This window comes from Crotalus tigris, unplaced genomic scaffold (assembly GCF_016545835.1).
Source record: "Crotalus tigris isolate CLP2741 ecotype Arizona unplaced genomic scaffold, ASM1654583v1 scf7180000017847.2079705, whole genome shotgun sequence".
NCBI classification, from domain to species: domain Eukaryota; kingdom Metazoa; phylum Chordata; class Lepidosauria; order Squamata; family Viperidae; genus Crotalus; species Crotalus tigris.
The window spans coordinates 2,025,246-2,045,295 of record NW_024096670.1 but is presented as its reverse complement, the minus strand read 5'-3'; the positions used below and the strand labels follow the sequence as shown (position 1 = coordinate 2,045,295).

Here is a 20,050-nt window from a genome sequence, read left to right as displayed (position 1 = left end):
GCAACAACAACAAGACCACCCTGTATTTCAATGTCCTCGTCTCTACCAGTATCCACTGAGAGCACCTAACACTTTCATGCCTCCATTTTGACCTCTTTTCTCTTTCTCCCCCTTGGTCTTTGTTTTATACACCCTATTCCATACAGTAGTGGCCAAAATTGTGGAAACCTTTTGGGAAAAGTGTATTTTTAAGGTTTGATGGCTAATAACACCACTTTTGGGGGGAAGTAGTACCATAAAACTATATATCAATGGAAAGATAATTTAATCAAGAACGTAATGCAACATAGTTTGTTCAATTATCTGTACTGTATTCTATGAAAAGTTATAGCCAAATAACCAGAAAAAGGAAGCACAATTTGCTTAGGTTGATCTCAGGTAGCTTTCCTTCATCTGATTGTAGCCAATGAGCATGAGTGTTTAGAGAGCCAATCGGGTGTCATCTTGTTTTGGCAATGAGCCAATCAGATCACAGTAGGATTCAGTTATTGATGTCATATATTGAAGCTGAGAGGAGGACATTTGTCAGGGTGTTATGTGATTGCTATCAAGTTGGTTGCATTTTTTTCTGTGTTCTTTCATTTAGTGAGCTTGTAAAATGTAATAAAATTAAAGTAATGGTGCAAAGAGTTGACTGGTTGCCCAGAAAGCAATGCAAAATAGTATTATTAAGTGAACAAGGCTACAGTTATAAAGGAATTAGAAGAAAAAATGGTGCAAACTTAACCAAAGGTGGCATTTCTACTGTACACATTTCCCAAAAGGTTTCCACAATTTTGGCCACTACTGTAGCTGTGATAAGAATAAAAGTTATGGACCTCTTTCGGTGTTTCTTGATGACAGCGGTTGCTGCTCCACCACAACTCAAGGGCGGCCACTAGACAGGCCAGGAGCAGGCCGATGGCTAAGATGCAGAAGACCCCTGCAAAACTGTGCAACTTCAAGGCTTTCCCATCCGTCTGGGCATTGGTGTGGCTGTTCAGGTCACAGCGTCCCATTCGTGGCCACCATTTCTCCTTGAAGACATCCAAGTACCCAGCTTCTTGTAGTTCTAGAATCCTGTAGAAGTTCAATCAGAAGAAACCAGAAGCTGAGAACACCAACACAAAGCAGTGTGTAACAGAAAATGTCGAAAAAGTTGAAAATTGGCATGAAATGTAAAATGGTTTTTCTTTGCATGGTTAATATAAGATAAAAAAGTTGGACAGTTGGATGCAGGCATCCTAATATAGGTTTGAGTTAAAAAAATATGTTACTATAATCAATGCTGGTAGAGGTACAGGTGGCTTTGGAGAACCATGTTGTTAAGACACAATTATTTTGACTTTGACTCTTGAAACCTATCCATGATCTCTGCCTGTTTCTGAAGCGAACCCCACAGACGGGTGTGCAAATTCTACTGGTTCTTAGAACTTTTGGCAGTATACAACGATACATCTATAATCATAAAAGTCAACCAAGTCAGGAATGTCCTCTAAGCAGGAGTTCCCACTGAGATTATTTTTTAATTTTAATTTGCTAAAGCAATGATTAGAAGTCCTGTTTTTGTTGTTTTTTTTTTTTTTTTTTAGGACATGAGGAAGGTTGATACCCCATTCCTTGGTTGTGCGTGAAGAAAACCAGTTTGCTTATGAGGAATAGCAGAACAGGTTGATTCAGGATCACCCAGAAGTATAGCAAGGTTACCCATAGCTCTGCAAGATGTGGGGACATATTTTGAGATTTTTATAGAATTGCTTGTCATGTTATTTATGGATATAATGACCCATTTGATATCAAATGACCTGCAGATGCAGTTTTGAGGAACAATTTTGATCAACTTTGCGAGTCATGGTGTAGGGCTGAAGCAAACATTGCATCTAACAATTCACTATGCCAGCTGACCAAGAGCAGACCATACATCACCACTAATGGTGCATGATTGTTATTCTTAGAGCTCTCAGTTGTGGCATTACAGGGGCAACAAAGCACACAGCTTAGCTACCCAGATGTGCTGTTTATAAAGGATACTCAATTTTTGCTTTTGCTCTTAATCTGTTACCTTTGCGAGAAGAGATCCCTGTATGGGCTGCCATGTTGAAGAGCCAGCCCGTACCCTTTGCTACTGACGCTATTTCCAATCACGGTCACAGAGCACTCATCGTCTGTCAAGGCTGCGTATTCTATCACAGCCATATCCCACAGGAATGCATAGTTGCCTTTCTTGGCCTGCAAAAAAAGATAATAGAAAATAACTTTGAAAAACAAATCACGTACATCCAAGCCTGCCCTTTCAGAACTGATCCACACCAGTTACCAGCGCTCCAATTCTTGAGTTTTCCTCAAGTTCTCAGACAAAGCTGGTCAGACTGCAGTGCTCAGAAATCATTTTTTTTTCCTCCTGTTCTGAGAGATCTTCTTCCAAATCAGGTTACACATAAGATTTTGGATGTGTTATCTAAACCCCATGCTTCTCTTCCCCTCTCTTCTAAAACTGATTGCCCCAGTCTGATTGGCAAACATCAGGAAGATATGCCTCTTTTAGATGGTTATTTTTTTATTTTAAGGACCGAATATGTCTAGTCTTGCCAATCCTAATCTTGTAATGTAGTGCGGCACAATGCAATGTTACCAGCGGATGACTGGAAAGATAGAGCAAGGATTCTCCCTGGCTAAGCAAAAGGGAGATTTATTCAGATTACATGAACTGTCCCTAAACACCTGTCATCGTCTCAAGTAGGCCAGACAGAAAACCCAACAAAATGAGCTAATTCTATTTTATTGCAAGGCTACATTAACAGAATCTTACAAGTCTGAAAGTACAAATCTCCCACCATTTCTTTTTAGCGCCTGGTAAGGTAACCTGGCACCTAATGAGAAGGAAGGACTCACTGGAGAAGAGCCTAATGTTGGGAAAGATTGAGGGCAATAGAAGAAGGGGACGACAGAGAATGAGATGGCTGGATGGAGTCACTGAAGCAGTAGGTGTGAATTTAAATGGACTCCAGAAGATGGTAGAGGGCAGGAAGACCTGGAGGAACATTGTCCATGGGGTCGCGACGGGTCGGACACGACTTCGCAATTAACAACAACAAGGTAACCTGGATCTTTTCTAAGATTCTTTCTCTGTCTGTTATGCAGCTGTGGGCTCACCTTCTCTTATCTGATTATGCTCTAGGCAGCATTTCCAAAGTCATTCTTGAATCCCATTACAGCTTCACAGAAGCTCTCCCCAAATGCTGGCTTAGAAATTCTGTACAGTTTAATTACTTAACAATATTATTGGATTTATTTGCCGCCCATCTCGCCTCCGGTTTGGAATCCATTCTCCAATTCTTGGAAAGAATAGAAAAATGGAAGGCACAAAAAGATATCTACCTTAATGAATGTGGTAATATAATGCAGCCTTTAATTAAAGTTGATGGATTACCTTAACGCTACGAAGTAAAACAGCTCATCATAATAAAGCCTGAAACCAGTTTTATTTCAAACAAATAGCATGTTTTCATTATCAGAAATTTGAGAAGCGGTAAGCTGTTACAGAAAGCCTTCACCGAATGTCACGGCAGAGGGAAGAAGTGTATTTTCCCACTAGATTCATTTGGCTAATATTGGCTTATATTAGTACACACCTACACAGCTCATCTGCAAATGTCAGCCTTAATTGGGATTCTAAACAGTGCCTGCAGGCTGTATGTTTGCAACAAATGTAAATAATTTCTGCTATCTTAATATGTAAGAAATGTCTCTGGATGGAAATTCATGAGAAAAGAAAAAAAAAAGATCACTTCGCTTGGTTAAAATAATCATTGACTTCCTAATGCATTTAAGTAATATGTTGTTAACTCTCTAGTGAATGTGCAAAGCACACAGGAACAGATGGTCTGGAGATTCTAATGCAAATAAATGAGGAATCATAAATTCAGACTTCCAAAGTATTAAACAAAAGTTTTATGTATTTGTTCAGCCTGGGCCTTGGGACCTTGAATTTTAAGCGAATTCTTAAAGAGTGCATCATCATAAGCACAAGGGTGTCTCTTTTTCTTTGAATTTGGGCACTGAGTATTTTTTATCAGAAACTGAGAAAAGATGCTATTTTAACCAGATAGCTACAGTACTGCTGAAAATAACAATCACTAAATAAGTTATCCTGTCCTCTTTTGTAAGATGTGGAGCAATGTTATGATACCACCACGCTTTGTACTTTTTTTGTTGAACACCACAATCATTACTAGTATTTAATGAATTAAGAGTTTATGTGGTAGGGTATACTAGTAATTTAAATACATAACAGCCATTTTCATCTAAAGCAGGGGTTGGCAATCTTGGGTCTTTTTTTTTTTTTTTTTTTTTTTTTATTAAAAGTTTTATAAATTTTACAAAAAAAAACAAGAACAATACAGAACAAAAAACAACATATACAAAAGAAAAAAAAATTAAACAATACATATAAAAAAAACCCCCACCCCACACCCCTCCCAAAAACCCTCCCTTCCCCCCCCCTGAGCTTCCCAGAGCAGAATATAGGCTTAAGAAATAATAATAATAAAAAAAAAAAAAAAATAAAAATAAAAATTAAATTAAAAACTTTATATTTATATATATAAAAAAGATATCTATAATATATATAAAAATAAAACTTATGAAAAAGCTATATAATATTTTTGTATACCCAATCTAAATTGTATAAATTTTATCCATTTGTCCCAGATAGCAAAAAACTTCTCTTGCGTTTGTTGCTTTAAGAAAGCCGAAATCTTTGCCATTTCTGCCAGATAAGCTACTTTAAAAAACCATTCCTGCAATGTAGGCAAAGATTCCTTCTTCCAATATTGTCCAATTAACAGCCTCGCGGCTGTGATCAGTTTAACATCAATACAACCTCCTTTGTATCACAATCTGTAACAATACCTAACAAAAATAATTGCGGAGTAAATTTTACCCTCCTTCTAAAAATTCTCTGGATATTCCACCATATTTTGATCCAAAATGCTTTTATCTCTCTACATGACCACCAAATATGATAATAGGAAGCCTCCTTATAACCACATCTCCAACATTTAGGTTGCACGTCAGGGTACATGTAAGACATTTTTTGTGGATCAAGGTGCCATCTATAAAACATTTTATAAAAATTCTCCCTTAATTCTGTGCTTGAGTAAATTTGACATTTCTCACCCAAATAGTTTCCCAGGTGTCCAATGAAACTGGCTCACCAAAGTTCTGCGCCCATCTAATCATACAATCTTTAATTAGTTCCGTTTCTGAGTCCAATTCAACTAAAACCCCATAAATTCTCTTAATGTGGGTTTGTCTTTGATCCTTCAGTTGCTTAATAAGATTTTCATCTTCTCTAAGAAAACCCACCTTACAATCCATCTTCCATCTATCTAGTAGTTGCCTATATTGGAACCAAGAATAAGTAAAATTTTCTTGTGCTAATTCTTCCCGTGATTTTAATTGCCAGTTTTGTCCATCCCATTTAAGTAACTGTCTGTAAGACACCATATCCATTTTAACCCCTCTTTTTATTCCTTCTATCGCATGCCAAGGTATAGCCCATAATGGTACTTTAAAATCACTTTTATAATATTTTCTCCAAATCCTAAGTAAAGAAATTCTTAAAATATGAGATTTAAAAGCCCAATCTATTTTTTTATTAAATATTAAATAGGCATGCCACCCATAAAGTAAATCCCATCCCTCTAGATAAAGTATCTCAGAATTTGTCAAATTTACCCAGTCACTAATTAAAGTTAAAACCACCGCATCATAATATAATTTCAAATTTGGTACCTTGAGTCCGCCCCTCTCACGGAAGTCTTGCATAATTTTGAACTTAACCCTTGGTTTTTTCCCTGCCCAAATAAATTTATTGAGACCCTTCTGCCACTCATTTAAATTAATCTCATTTTTCAAAATTGGTAACATTTGAAACAAAAAAAGAAACTTGGGTAGAATATTCATTTTTATCACTGCAATTCTTCCCATGAGGGATAATTGCAGCTTTTCCCAATTCTTCAAGTCTTTCTGTACCCCGACCCACAACCTTTCATAATTATTTTTAAATAGTTTTGCATTAGAAACAGACAGCATCACCCCCAAATATTTTACCTTATTAACAATCTCAAAACCCGTCGAGTTAACCAAAATCTGCTTCTCCTGACTCGACAAATTTTTAGGTAAAATTTTAGTCTTATTTACATTAATCTTAAAACCCGAGACCAAACCATAATGGTGAATCAACTGTAATAAGTTTACTAGCAATCTTGGCTCTTTTATGACTTGTGGACTTCAACTCCCAGAACTCCTGAGCCAGCCATGCTGAGGGGAAAGGGAGAGGTTTCCAAGCTGAGCCATGGGAGTTGAAGTCCACAAGTCATAAAAGAGCCATTGATCTAAAGCAATGTTTAAAAGCAATCTTTAAAAGATTGAACTATTATCTTATTGTCTCAAGAAAGTATACTCTAATGGATGAATCTATTACCTTATTGTCTCAAGAAAATATGTTCCAATGCAAATGGTGGTTCTTTGAGAGAAAGTGGGCACAGATTTCCAATCCCAGTCCACTTCATTTTGTAAACCACAATTCCAATATTTTGGGGGGGACAAATCATAGGAGTTAAGTTTGACAGTATTGCTACAAGGGAGGCCAAAGGATCACCTGTCCTTTCTCTGAGACTCAGTTGGAATATGTGGTAGAAGAAGTCCATGTTAGATGATAGTAGCGAACATTCGGGAGTCAATTAACTTTTCAGACTAATAAACCTGATTAAAAGGCATAAGCTTCTGATGAACTGAGTTCAGACTCACAAAGGTTTATCCCTTTTAATCTAATCTATTAGTCTTAAAATGTGGTAACTGAATCCTGAATAGGGGAGAGTGATAGAGTAGGGTTTTTTTCTGAATCCCACGTATCAGCCAACAATTGGAGCATATAGAACTCCTAGTTGATAAAAGAAGATAAAGGAATGGTGAAGGAGCCAAATGAGGAGAACCAAAGTGTGGCCTTAGCCTTTCAGCAAAATGAAGTAAAATATTTGATGAGGCATTTCTGGATGAAGAAATGAAGGCCGTCTATACTGGGCATCTTTTTTTTTCAAAGAAAGAACAAAAAGGAAGGCAAAGGACAAATGAGACATCTTGGTCAGCCTCTCTTCAGCATGTTAAGGTGAGTTTTGTGTAACTCAGATGTCTCACATTGGTTTCAAAAATAGTACAAGGAAAAAAAAAATCTATTACCCAATCAACAGAACATAGTCTATAGGAGAGACAACCAGCTTCCTAACATCCATTTCTGAGATCAGGGCTGCGAAGGGAAAGGAATGGAATGGAGAACGCTGCCTGGGCCTTCTTTTCCAGCACGAATGAAAGTGCCAACCCAAAACTTTTCTTTCAAAAACCTTTTAGATCTGCATTCAGAGTTAGGATAATAGAACATTAAATGAGGGAGGTGCACAACTATTGCTGCCCTCACTGATGTACTGTACTTAAAAAAGCATGGAAAAATCGATTCAGTGTAGAAAAGTTGGTGTCCAACAACATGCATGAGGGCCTAATTGCAGTTATGAAGCCTTCTGTGAAAATGGTCACCATTGTCCATTCTTATTTCTCTTGTTCACAGTGAGCTTGAGGAAATAATTATCCAAGTTCATCTTTTTCACGCTCCATTACTTTTCCAAACAACTATTTCATATAGTGAAAGGTAGGCAAAGATATGATTCCCGTGAGCTGAGTTTGATTCCTGATGATTACAGATACACATCCAGGGTTGTTGTTGTTCTTATTGTTGTTGTTGTTTGTAGCCACATGGGCCTTTTTTTGCCACTGTCTTATTCTGCGATGCTTTTTGTTTGTTTACTTCTTTTAGTTTCCTCACCTAAATCCTAGAAAGTCCAATTGCATTTAGCTTTTTTTTTTCTTGAGATCAGCTAGTTTGATATAAATGCAATAAAAGTGCAGTGCTCTATTTTCTTCATTTAAACCATCATGCGGAGAAGAACAATTAACTTTTCTTTTTGTATTTTCAAGGAAGGATAAGCACAGAATGAACAGAATAACAGAATTTGAAGGGACCTTGGAGGTCTTCTAGTCCACCTCCCTGCTCAAGCAGAGAACCATCTATACCATTTCAGACAAATCAACATCCAATTTCTTCTTGTAAACCCACAACTTTTGGAGGCAAGTCTGATTAATTGTCCTCACTATCAGGAAATTTCTCCCAAGTTCTGGGTTGCTTCTCTCCTTGATTAGTTTCCATCCCTTGCTTCTTGTCTAAAATAGGCCTTCTTTAAAGGCCTATTTTAAATATATAAAGGCATATAACTAAAATATGCTATCTCCTGCCTAGACGTTATACTGAGGTCTAGTTTGTCACAGCTGGATTTAAAAAGGGGGTGCTAAGTTTGAAATCAGGATTGATGTATATATCTTTCTGACATGGAGATAAAACAGTTTTAACATGTTGAAATTAACTCTGGAACTGAAAAAACAATTGCATCGTGTTATCACAATCAGGTTCAATTGATTAAACAGTTCCAGCACTGAAGACCTCACCGTAGCTCTGAGCTGTCTGCTTTCTGTCCAAATTTCAACCAAATGTTTTGAAAGACACATGATACATGATTTACATGAGCTCTGCAACCACATGAAAATATAATATCCTTGATCTTCTCAATATTTGCATGTTTTTTTGTTCACTGCTCAAGCATGGCAATAATGCCAGCTGGGTTAGAGGTGGAAAGAGGCATTCTCTCTGGAATATCCAGAAAAGTTTGGTCTGAGTAGGAATCTACACCTGGTTTTAAAGTTTCCATTGCACTGCAGCAAGTCAAAAGCAGATAGGAAGGAGACATTTATGCCTCCCTGTTTTGTTTTTTCTTCCTGTCTCAAATGCAGAAAACAGAAATCCTAAACAAACATTGAGTGGCTATTTTGAGACTTCTAGTCCACTTACTGATCAATACCAGGGCATCAATTCACCTTGACAAGCCTTTCCATCCTATGAAGACATCATGTTCACAAGTAGGTTTTAAGAATGCCCACATTTTCAAGGCTAATGGATGCTAAGTGAAGATAAAATGGTTCCCTCTTAGATTCCAGAAACATTAGAAGCTCTGTGTTTTTATGAAAAGTCTCCACACACATATGCAGCCTATAAAACAGCACCATGAGTCATGTCCCCCCCCAAAAATAAAAAAAAAATCACATAGTCTACTACTATAAGAAACTTCAATAAATAGTCCATGGTTTTTTCCCCCATCTATAGAAATACATCTTCTCTTCCATTTTCTAATGGGAAAATGGCTTTGGTCTGAAAAACCACAGTTTCCAGACATGAAAAAAAAATAAAAGCTACAAAGGATGACATTTACAACATGAATGTTACACATTAGGACCACAATCAGACAATCAGGACAAATTAGGTCTAATAATCAGATTTAGTTTGACAGTATCGGTATCTAAATTTAGATAGCCTTCTTATTCTTCAACAGTTTGCTAAATGATCTAAAGTGTTTTTTTTTTTAAAAAAAACTGTTTGCCAAGATGATGGTGAAACATTAATGTTAAATAAATATCTATAATAAATTGATGTTTGCCTTATAAAAAGGGTCTTGTTTTATACACTTATGAAAATGTATGAGTTCATTTATCTGACAAAATAAAGAAATGCTAAATAGTCATACAGGCTTGTTAATGGCCTACTTATTCATTCAGTAAACGTATTTCGTATCATATATTATTAGCATAATTTGAAAAAAGGAAGCTGAAATTTCCTACTTATCTGTTTGATCCCAGACATGTGGGAAGTGGATCTGTTTGATCCCAGACATGTGGGAAGTGGATCCTGAGCCACTCCCCAAAATCCAGCATGTTACACAAGTTGGCATGTTAGACAAAAGCTGTGCAAACAACACAAAAATCCTTGGAAAATATAGACCCAGGTTAGTTTAACTAAAGTTATCTTTGAAAAAAAAAACTATTACATTTTTAGAAAGTAATATAAGGAGTAGGATTTGGATATCCTGTTTTCTATTTTTGTGGTGTTACTTTGAAATAAAAACTGGTGCTCCTTTACTCTCAGTGGTTGTAAGGATACGCAACTAGCTCAACTAAAATCTGAACTCAAATGTGTTTCCAAGTAAACAAATACAGTTTGCCATCCACCTGAAATAGATGAGAAGGTTTTAATCCATCAGAGGGACCTCCTCATTAGATCACCATCAGTTGTCTTACTCCCAATGGCTTTTTTTTTTTCAAATGAAACCATAAGCTTCTTAGAGAGTAAGAGGATGGAGACATGAAGCTCACTGTGAGCATAATGGAGTTTGGAAAGCATAATTATGATACTGCTAAATTCTGCTAAATTCTCAAAACAAAAATCACAGGCAGGATGTAGATGTAGTCAAGATATTATTCTGGAAAAGGATGGTGGTTCCCCCCTCCCTCTGTAGGAACAAACTGGGATCATATAAAGTACACAATCTTATAAGAGAATAATCTTCAGTGCAAACATATCCAAACCTAGGAAGGTTTTTTTAGAAGGCCTTTAAAAAGGTGGTTTCATTGTAGCAATTAAACCCTGAGCTCTTTTTCCAAGGGGGGGGGGGAACACAATTGTATGCATATTTTTAAACACAACTATGAGATTTCTCCCATTGAAAGCAATGCTTGGTATTTTCCAAATGATACTCTGTCTTCAGATCATTTGGAGACAGAAGATTTCTGGAGCATGTTGGACCATGTCTGCACAACCTTGTTATTTGACTTTTTTTTCTCCTCTACTGTAAGGGGGCATATTTCCCTTTGCTGTGCTGTTATGCATGCATTGTTGTATGTACACCACACACTGGGAAAGGAATGCTTTGTCAACACATACAGCTTGGCATGTGTACCAAAAATGAATTTCAGTAAACAATTACATGGAAATGTACAGATGGTGCCTACGTTCAACTAAAATCTGCCTAGTTCTTACTTATTTCCCAGTATTTAGAGAAGCAAAAAAATGACGATGCCACAGTGAGAAAAAAATAATAATTTAAATGTTTGATGGCAGGACTTCAGATCTGCAAATGAACAGATCAGGAAATGCAGTTATACAAAGGTGTGATCTAAAGCTATTTAAGGTCAATGGAGGCTTCTAACTGAATTCAATGGCGCAAGAATCAAATTTACGATGCAGAACACTTTCAACAAGTATTTGAATATTCCCACTCACTTTTCCTTCCCAAGGAGAACCCATGCAGACAATGTCTTGCAAGCGACGTTTTCTAAATATGGAATCTGATCACGTACTATTCACTCGCTGAATACATGCAAATGATTATCAGAGTGTTAGGAATGCTAGTGGCTCGCCCTGCAATTTGAAGAGTCAGTCGCACCGTCTTTATTATTCATTTTGGGCCAAAAAGATTAGAATTGGCAATGAAACTTTTCCTAAAGCAAATCTGGGATCTGCCTCCAGGCAAAAGTTCTTTGGATTTCCATGGGAAATCAGACTGAGCCGCAATCACACAAAGCGACATTGATATGTACCATGATTCTGTGAAAAACAGATCTGTGGAAAAAACAGTGGGGAGTGGTTGAACTAAATGGATTGACACATTACAAGATCAGGGGTGAAAGGCATGGTAACAGAGGCAAATTCCACTCTTGATGGAATTTAAGACTGGGAAAAAATGATGGGCAGAATCTTGATATTCTGCCATCAGCTCTTCATACGTTAGGAAGGTTTTTTTCAATGTGCACAAAGGTTAAACAGAAATCTGCTTAATTGCATCCCAGAGACAGCTACAATACAGGGAAGCATTATAAAGGAAGTTAAAATGGGTAACAAGAGATGAGACCTTTTTTTAAAAAAATGTCACATTTTTTCCAAATGATACAGTTGTTGAAGTACAGTTGGAAACAAGGAATTCTTGCAAAAAAAAAAAAAAATGGCAGAACACCACTGACTGTCTGATTCTCTTCCCCTCTCAAAATCTATCCAATAACTGGTATGTGTTATGCTGTGCATAAATTTGGCTTGCCATTCATTTTTCTCTAAGCGTTCTTCCCAATTCTAATTATCTAGAGAGAGAGAGGGGGAAGACAAAACAACAACAACAAAACAAAACGGAAGTATAAAGACGTTTCTGCTATAAACTCCTGGCATACAGAATAAAGGATTTCTAAATTTATAGGCAGCAGGTTTTTCAGATTTATTTTTTATACTGCAGCACTTTGCAGAGGGCAGATAGATATATTAAAATTTGCTACCTGTACAAGATTATAAGGTTGGCAAGAAGCACCAACACTTAATAGGAGTTTAAGACGATAGACAGGGGCTTCGGAAAGGGTCATTGTGGATCACCTGCACTCAATTGTAGAATTTCTACATTTTCTGCAATCAGCTCACACCTTTCAGCTTTCTGCTGTAACTGCAAAGCCAGATGTGCCTTATCACTCTACACAGTTGCCCAGATTGTCTGTCACTGAAAATTTGTGTTTCTTTGTGAGGCTAGGTGGAAATTCTCATTTCCATTATCCCATTTCTACACTGTCTGGCATCCCCAGCCCTGCCTTCCTGTTTGATTGACAACCTAATTGATCAAGTAAACATGTCCCGGGGCTTTCTCTCTGATCACGATGTATCAAAATGCAACTCTGAATGTTTTCATTCATGCAAAAAGAGGAAAAGAACCAAAATTTTTTGGTACATGTTTCTTTTTCTAACATTTCTAACATAAGTTGATTTTTATTTGCAACCATTACTATAACAGGCAGGCTACTGACCATGATACATGCTTGGATAAATCTCTGGAAAGGCTACAGCATGCTGCCAACCATAAGGTGATTTTGAGTAAACAAATGGTTACAAATAGTTTGTAATAAGTGGTCCATTGCAACAATTGTTGCAATGATTTAGAGTACTGCAATTATTATTATTATGGCTGCTAGACTGACAGCAGACTCCACCCCCCCCATTTTTTTTACTAGTCATATTGATGCATTTTCTTTGTTTTCTTTTACTTTGTTTTATTGTTCTATTATTTTACTTTAGCTTTGTTTAAACTTCCTTTTTATTTCTTTATTTTTTTCATTCTTGTGAGCCATCTAGAGCAGGGGTCCCCCTGGGGGTGTGAGACAATATTCCAGGGAGTGCAAAAACTTGGGTTTGGAAGTTTCAAAATTATAGTGTAGATGCACAATTCGTTTTGAGCTTTTGTAAGGGGTGCAAGAATATATTCGAAGCATTCTAGGGCAGCGGTTCTCAACCTGTGGGTCGGGACCCCGTTGGGGTCGAACAACCATTTCACGGGGGTCGCCAAACAACGCAGTCCACCCTTTTCCCCCCTTTTCCTTAGCTGTGCTACTCCCTTTTATTCTAGTGGCTTTTGAAAGCCAATAGAATAGACTCTCTTGAATAGAGTCTAATTCTATTGGCTTTCAAAAGCCAATAGGAATTGTCCAGGCTGTCTCTGCCCTGCTGAGCCCGCCAAAAGTCCCATTCTGCAAACGGTGCTGCACCAGTTGAGTAGTCCTCGACTTACGACTGGTTGAGTAGTCCTCGACTTATGACCGGTTGGGGGCCGCAGCATTAAAAAGGTTGAGAACCATTGTTCTAGGGGGTATGGGGTATAGAAAAGATTGGGAACCACTGATCTAGAGTAACCCCATGATGAGACAGGTGGCCAATATATTTAATAATCATCGTAATTATTAAGATCAATCTCTACTCCCAAGAATTAATCTCTGACTATTTTTTTTTGCACAGCATCAAAGGGATTTGTATTATTCTGGATGAAAATATCGAAGACCCAAATCCTGCATGCGTCTTACCTTTCTGATACCTTCCGAAGGGTTTGCTACGCAGTTATCGGCTCCGTTGTTCTTACTGATGGTCTTCCACAACTCAGCAAAAGTGCTGTCCTGCTCTAAAGGGTTGGTGCCTTTTGCTCTGAAGTACTCATAAACGGCGGAATCTCTGACTGTGCCATAAGAGATGTCCATTTGCTTGGAAAGTTCCTGAAATGTTCTGAAACACAAGAGGAATCGAAGGATTATTGGAAGGAGGGGAAAGACATTGGCTTTATGGGCTGGGGAAAAAAAAAGTTTCTGGTTTTCCGCAGGAAGAAAATATCACAGCTCCCATAATCAATAATTCCACTTATTTTCATTTGATTCCCCCCCTTTTTTTTCTAATTAAAAGAAGTGTCATCCTGCCTTTTTGTTGAGCAAGAAGACAGGGCAACCATGACAAAATTCTAGTGATCAGAGGCTGCACTCAACCATCTGGGAAGGGCAGATGGTAAGGGTCTACCTCAGGGGTAGGCAACCTTGGCTCTTTTATGACTCGTGGACTTCAACTCCCAGAATTCCTGAGCCAGCATGGCTTTACTTGAAAACCTCTCCCTTTCCCCTCAGCATGGCTGGCTCAGGAATTCTGGGAGTTGAAGTCCACGAGTCATAAAAGAGCCAAGGTTGCCTACCCTTGGTTCTACCTCAATGAAGATAATTTTTCAAGTTCTTCTATTTGGCACATGGTCTTTGTGTATAGATGTTTGTGTATGTGTTGGTTTAATGTGATAAGCCTACTGCAGAATATAGTTTTGTTTGTTTATTACTTGTTTATTTTTATTTGTATCCCACTTTTATTATTTTTTTTACAAATAACTCAAAGCAGTGAACATATCTGACACACCTTCTTCCTCCTATTTGCCCCACAACAGCAACACTGTCCATTGCACTCTTTTTATTTATTTATTTGCATGCTGCATTTATTATTTTTACAAATACCATATATGCCAGCGTATAAGATGACTTCCGGAAGCGCTAAACTCGGCGGCAAAGACGGGGGTCGTCTTATACGCCGAGTCGTCTTATACGCCGGAAATACTGGTAGTTTCCGGCATATAAGATGACGTTCTAGGAAGGCGACCCGGTGATAAAGACGGGGGTCGTCTTATACGCCGGGTCGCCTAATACGCCGGCATATACGGTAACTCAAACCAATGAACATGTCCCAAACCCTTTCCTCCCCCTATCTGCTCCACAATAAAAGCCCTGTGAAGTGAATTTGACCAAGAAAGAGGGACTGGCTTAAAGTCACCCAGATGGCTTTCACACATAAGGTGGAACTAGAACTCATGATCCCTCACTTTCTAGCCTGGGCCCTTCACCACTAGAACCAAATTCGCTGTAGTTTTGCTAGATTTTATTTATTTATTTATTTATTTATGAGACTTATATACCGCTTTAAGTGCAAGCACTCTCTAAGCGGTGTACACCAGTAAGCAATGTATATATATATATATATTTACATTGCCCCCAACAATCTGGGTCCTCATTTTACCTACCCCGGAAGGATGGAAGGCTGAGTCAACCTTGAGCCGGTGAGATTTGAACCGCTGACCTGCTGAACACAGTCAGCTAAAGTGGCCCGCAGTACTGCACTCTAACTGCTGCGCCACCTCGGATCAAGGAAGTAGGCAAGCGTACCAACACTTTTAAGTAGTCATGGTCAAAAAGATCACAATGGAAAGAGAAAAAAGAGTCAGGGTTAACTATGGAAAAGGTGTCCACAGGTTTCCTACCCCTGAGGTAGGATTTCCTGTTGTGTAACTGAGTGCTTTGGAGATTTAATCTCTGCAGCTGAGGGGCTTAGATTTTCTTTTTTTGTACTTTATTATTAGACAATTTAAAGAGGATATATAAACATCAAAAAGGAAGCAAGAATAAAAAAGTACAGCACAGCAAAGGATTTCAAACGTGATGAAAATTATAATTTTCCAGCATATCATTAGATAAGGATGAATCACTGAATGTATTTTATCATTGTAGAGACTGAAAACTGCTATTAAACTCTAAGATAAGCATGAATATCCACACTTGTAGTCTGCACACTATAACTAACTGCATGGTGTGATAAGAACAGTAAATTCAACCTATATTCTTGAGATTTAAACATCCCATAAAATTGAAATATGTACTCTGCGCATGGAGAAACCCAATTTTTCAATGTGGTACAAATGTATGTATTAACTTGTAGTCTAAGAAAGGTTTCCATTCTTAGTTTAGTGTAAGTTGAATTCTATGTCACATTTACTTTTAAGGTAAGAAATTATTTTAGACATAGAATTCTACTCCTACAACTTAATTTAGCAGGGGTCAAACAGTCTTTCCAGCAAAAAGCATACAATATTCTTGCATTAGTTAACCTATTCAAAGCAAATTCAGTGTACCTTGAATAGTTAGATGGTTTAATAAAGTTTAATAAAAATATAAAAGACTACCTGAAGGCAAGACAAGAAGAGCAACAAAGATGATCAGAGGACTGGAAGCTAAAACATATAAGGAACGGTTGCTGGAATTGAGTATGTCTAGTTTAATGAAGAGAAGGACGGGGGGGGGGGGGACATGATAGCAGTCTTCCAATATCTCAGGAGCTGCCACAAAGAAGAGGGAGTCAAGCTATTCTCCAAAGCGCCTGAAGGCAGGACAAGAAGCAACAGATGGAAACTAACCAAAGAGAGAAGCAACCTAAAACTTAAGGAGAAACTTCCTGACAGTGAGAAAAATTAACTAGTGGAACAACCTGCCTCCAGAAGCGGTGAATGCTCCAACATTCTTTAAGAAGAGACTGGACAGCCATTGGTCCGAAATGGTATAGGGTTTCCTGCCTGAGCAGGGGGTTGGACTAGATGATCTTCAATGTCTCTTCCAACTTTTTTTATTATTATTATTATTATTATTATTATTATTATTATTATTATTATTGGAATTCAATATGAAAGAATGACCCAGCTTGTTCATTCTACTTCCAGCAAATTTTAGAGAATGAACTGTCCATTTTAGCAATCAGGAGTTGAGCAATATTTTAATGATTAAAACATTTTATACTAAATATAACCTTTGGAGTACATTGAATGTTGTTTCACTGAAATTCCCACAGCTGCATTCGGATTCTGCATCCATTTGACTTATTCATTTTTTTTAATGGTATTTCCCCAGCAGTTAATAAGGCCCGGTCAATATTCTGGGCCTCGTGTTTTATAAGTTTGCAAATTCACTCACGTCTCTAAGCGCTCCCTCTTGTTTCCGCAGTTCTTTTAATATTATTCTGTTTACTATTTTCACACCAATGAAGCCACCATTGGGTTATGTGTGGTTTCTCTTTTGATTTATAATGAATCAGTAATGTCACTTGTATATCCAGAGTCTTAGAAGTTGATCAAAGACTCTCAGACTTATGACATCACAAATTCAGGTGCATGATTATGTCACTAAGCCTATTTTCCCATTCTTCATAACCAGTTGTATCCTCCTCTTTCTCCTTTCTCCTCCTTCTCTTTCTTTTCTCTTCCTTCTCTTCCTTCCCCTCCCTCTTCCATGTCTTCCTCCTCCTTTCTCTGCCCCCTCCTCCTCTTCCTCCTTCTTTTTATTCTGTTCTTCCTCTTCTCCTCCCCCCTTCTCCTCTGGCACATAAGCCACCAACTGGCACCCTTGGTAGAGTCCTGCTTCCATTTACAGCAGACATGTCAAACACAAGGCCCAGGGGCTGGAAGTGGCCCGCAAAGTGGTTTCATGTGGCCTGCAAAGCCATCCTGGAAACAGTGAGGGAACGGCCCCACTGCCTTGGCCCCGGCCCAGGCTGGCTGGGAGCCAATGTACAATTTTGTGGTAGCCATCTATGCTGAAACGCATTCAGTCTCCCTCTGACTTTGCCCTGGTACCCATCATGAATAACCTGGCTAAGGAGAGCAAGCACAGCAGCAGCAGCCTTGAGGAGGAGGTAAGTGCAGCTGGGTGCCCGCTTGGGGAAGTGGGGCTGGGCTTGGTGCCACGGGTGCTCGAGGGCCAGCTGGGCATTTGAACTCTGCTGCCCAGGGCTCCGGGCAGTCTGCGCCACCATCCAGCCCCCTCCACATGGCCTGAGAGGAACGGTGAGGCTCCTCCAGTGGACCATGTCTTGGCACTTGCCCTGGTCCCACCCCCTTCTGCCAGAGACCCTCAGATCTGTCCCACTCCTGCCCAGGCCCCCACAGGCTCCCTTGACACAAATGATGTAGAGCTGGCCACACCCACCCAGTAGGCCACACCTACTCCCTCCACGTCCACCCAGTAGGCCGCACCCACCCTGGCCGCACCCACCTGGCCCCCCAAGGGCAACTGCAATGCTGATGCGTCCCTCAATGAAATTGAGTTTGACACCCCTGATTTACAGCCACGTTTAATACAGAATAAGGGAGGAATACTTGGAAAATGCCTCAGAGAAATTAAAAAAAGATTGTTGTTGTTGCGAAGACATGTCCGACCCATCGCAACCCCATGGACAACGTTCCTCCAGGCCTTCCAAAGCAGCATTTACAAAAATACGTTCTCTCTTCTTGTCTCTATTAACACCAATGTGACATGCCTACCGATATCTGTATATTCTTCTTCTTCTTTTTTTTTTTTTTGCAAGATGCTAGACAGTGTTTTCATCACGAAGGCATCTTTGTAATTATTGTTCACTAATTACATACAATTAGAGCAAAACATCTTGGGGTAATACACAGATGGGCAGGAAAGCTGTCAGAATGGGAGACCCAACCATCTCACCCCCTTCTATTATCTCCTACCTCGTGTCTGCAACATGAGCAAAGAGGCAAACCTCCAATGAATGTGAAAGATCAGCATGAATTAAACAGCTGAACTTAGATGGGAAAATTGTCGTGCATTCTTACCAGGCCAGCTTCTGCTCAGCGAAATATATAATTGTCATGAAACTCCAGTACGGGTTCACCTTCATCCTGCACCTTTGAAATATTAATATTCTTCCCTTATGTTGATATTTATTCCTTCTTCTTTGGTGGCTACTAAAGCTGCATTCGTCTTGTTAACTCTTTAGATAAATAAGTAAATAAGTAAATTCATTAAATAAATGTAGCGCCACCCCCTTAGGGACCGCTTAAGTCTGGGCTCTCCTGACCTCCCCTTCAGGTAGCCACCAACCAAAGGAAGTCTCTCACGTTGGCACCTCTGCCTAACAGGGCACGTAACACAGTGGTATTCAGTCACGATCGGCAGCCACGCACATGGGGCAGTGATGGTCGCTCTCTCTTGTGACAGTGATTCATGTGGGATGATGGTGGTTGATCTCAGGCAATAAGAACGCACAAGGAAAGATGGAAGTCAATTCCTGATAACAGCACTGGCATAAGGCAATGGTAGTCCGTCTCTAGTAGCAGCAACCTGCTCAGAACAATGGCAGTCAGCCTCTGGTGACAACAACTTTGCCTAAGACAATGGTAGTCAGTCTCTGACAACAACTTGCTCAGAATGATGTTAATCAGCCTCTGGTGACAGCAACTTGCCTAGAGTGATGACAGTCAGTCTCTGGTGGCAACAACTTGCCCAGAACGATGTTAATCAGTCTTTGATGACAACAACTTGCCTAGAACGAGGGCAGCCAATCTCTGGCACTGGCAGAGGCCTCCCTTGTCCACTCTCATTGTCCCTCTCTAATCTCATTCCATGTAATCTCCTTTTATCTCCCCCACTGATCCTATTAAAAAACCCCTTACCTCCCACTTAAAGACGTATGTCAAACTCTTTCCTAACTCTCCCTCTGTCTAGCTTACTCCAAGGAAGGAAAGTAATTAAAACTCCCCAAACTACCTTCTCTCCCTCTCTTTGTCTGGACTGCCTGCAAAGAAAGAGAAAGAAACAATAAAACTTCACCTTTCCCTGCCCCTCACTCTCTCTTGCTCTCTCTGCCTGGCCTGCTTCAAGCAAACAGCTCCAACAAGCTACTCTCACCCTCTATCTCTCTCTACCTAAACTGCTTCAAGCAAACAGTTCTGGCAAGCTTAATTAACCAATGGAACAGCCTGCCTCCAGAAGCTGTGAATTCTCCAACACTGGAGGTTTTTAAGAAGAGACTGGACAGCCATTTGTACGAAATGGTATAGGGTTTCCTGCCTGAGCAGGGGGCTGGACTAGATGACCTCCAAGGTTCCTTCCAACTCTGTTATTCTGTTAACCAGCTGAAAAACTCTTGGGGAAAGCCAATATATTTAGAAAAAATGTTTTTTGAAGCAGGCCTTCC

General features: G+C 39.2%; 1 protein-coding gene across 6 annotated transcripts in view; it reads right to left on the bottom strand.

Moving 5' to 3' along the window:
- The window catches only part of GRID1 (glutamate ionotropic receptor delta type subunit 1), a 681,623-nt gene that overhangs the window by 10,661 nt on the left and 650,912 nt on the right, over positions 1 to 20,050 (bottom strand). For all 6 annotated transcript variants that reach the window (XM_039343408.1, XM_039343409.1, XM_039343404.1 and 3 more), the window contains exons 13-15: positions 13,801 to 13,996; positions 2,042 to 2,208; positions 819 to 1,059 (exon numbers count right to left, since the gene is read on the bottom strand). In XM_039343408.1, coding sequence (XP_039199342.1) covers positions 819 to 1,059; positions 2,042 to 2,208; positions 13,801 to 13,996 — 604 coding nt within the window. The remainder of the gene's footprint in view (positions 1 to 818; positions 1,060 to 2,041; positions 2,209 to 13,800; positions 13,997 to 20,050) is intronic.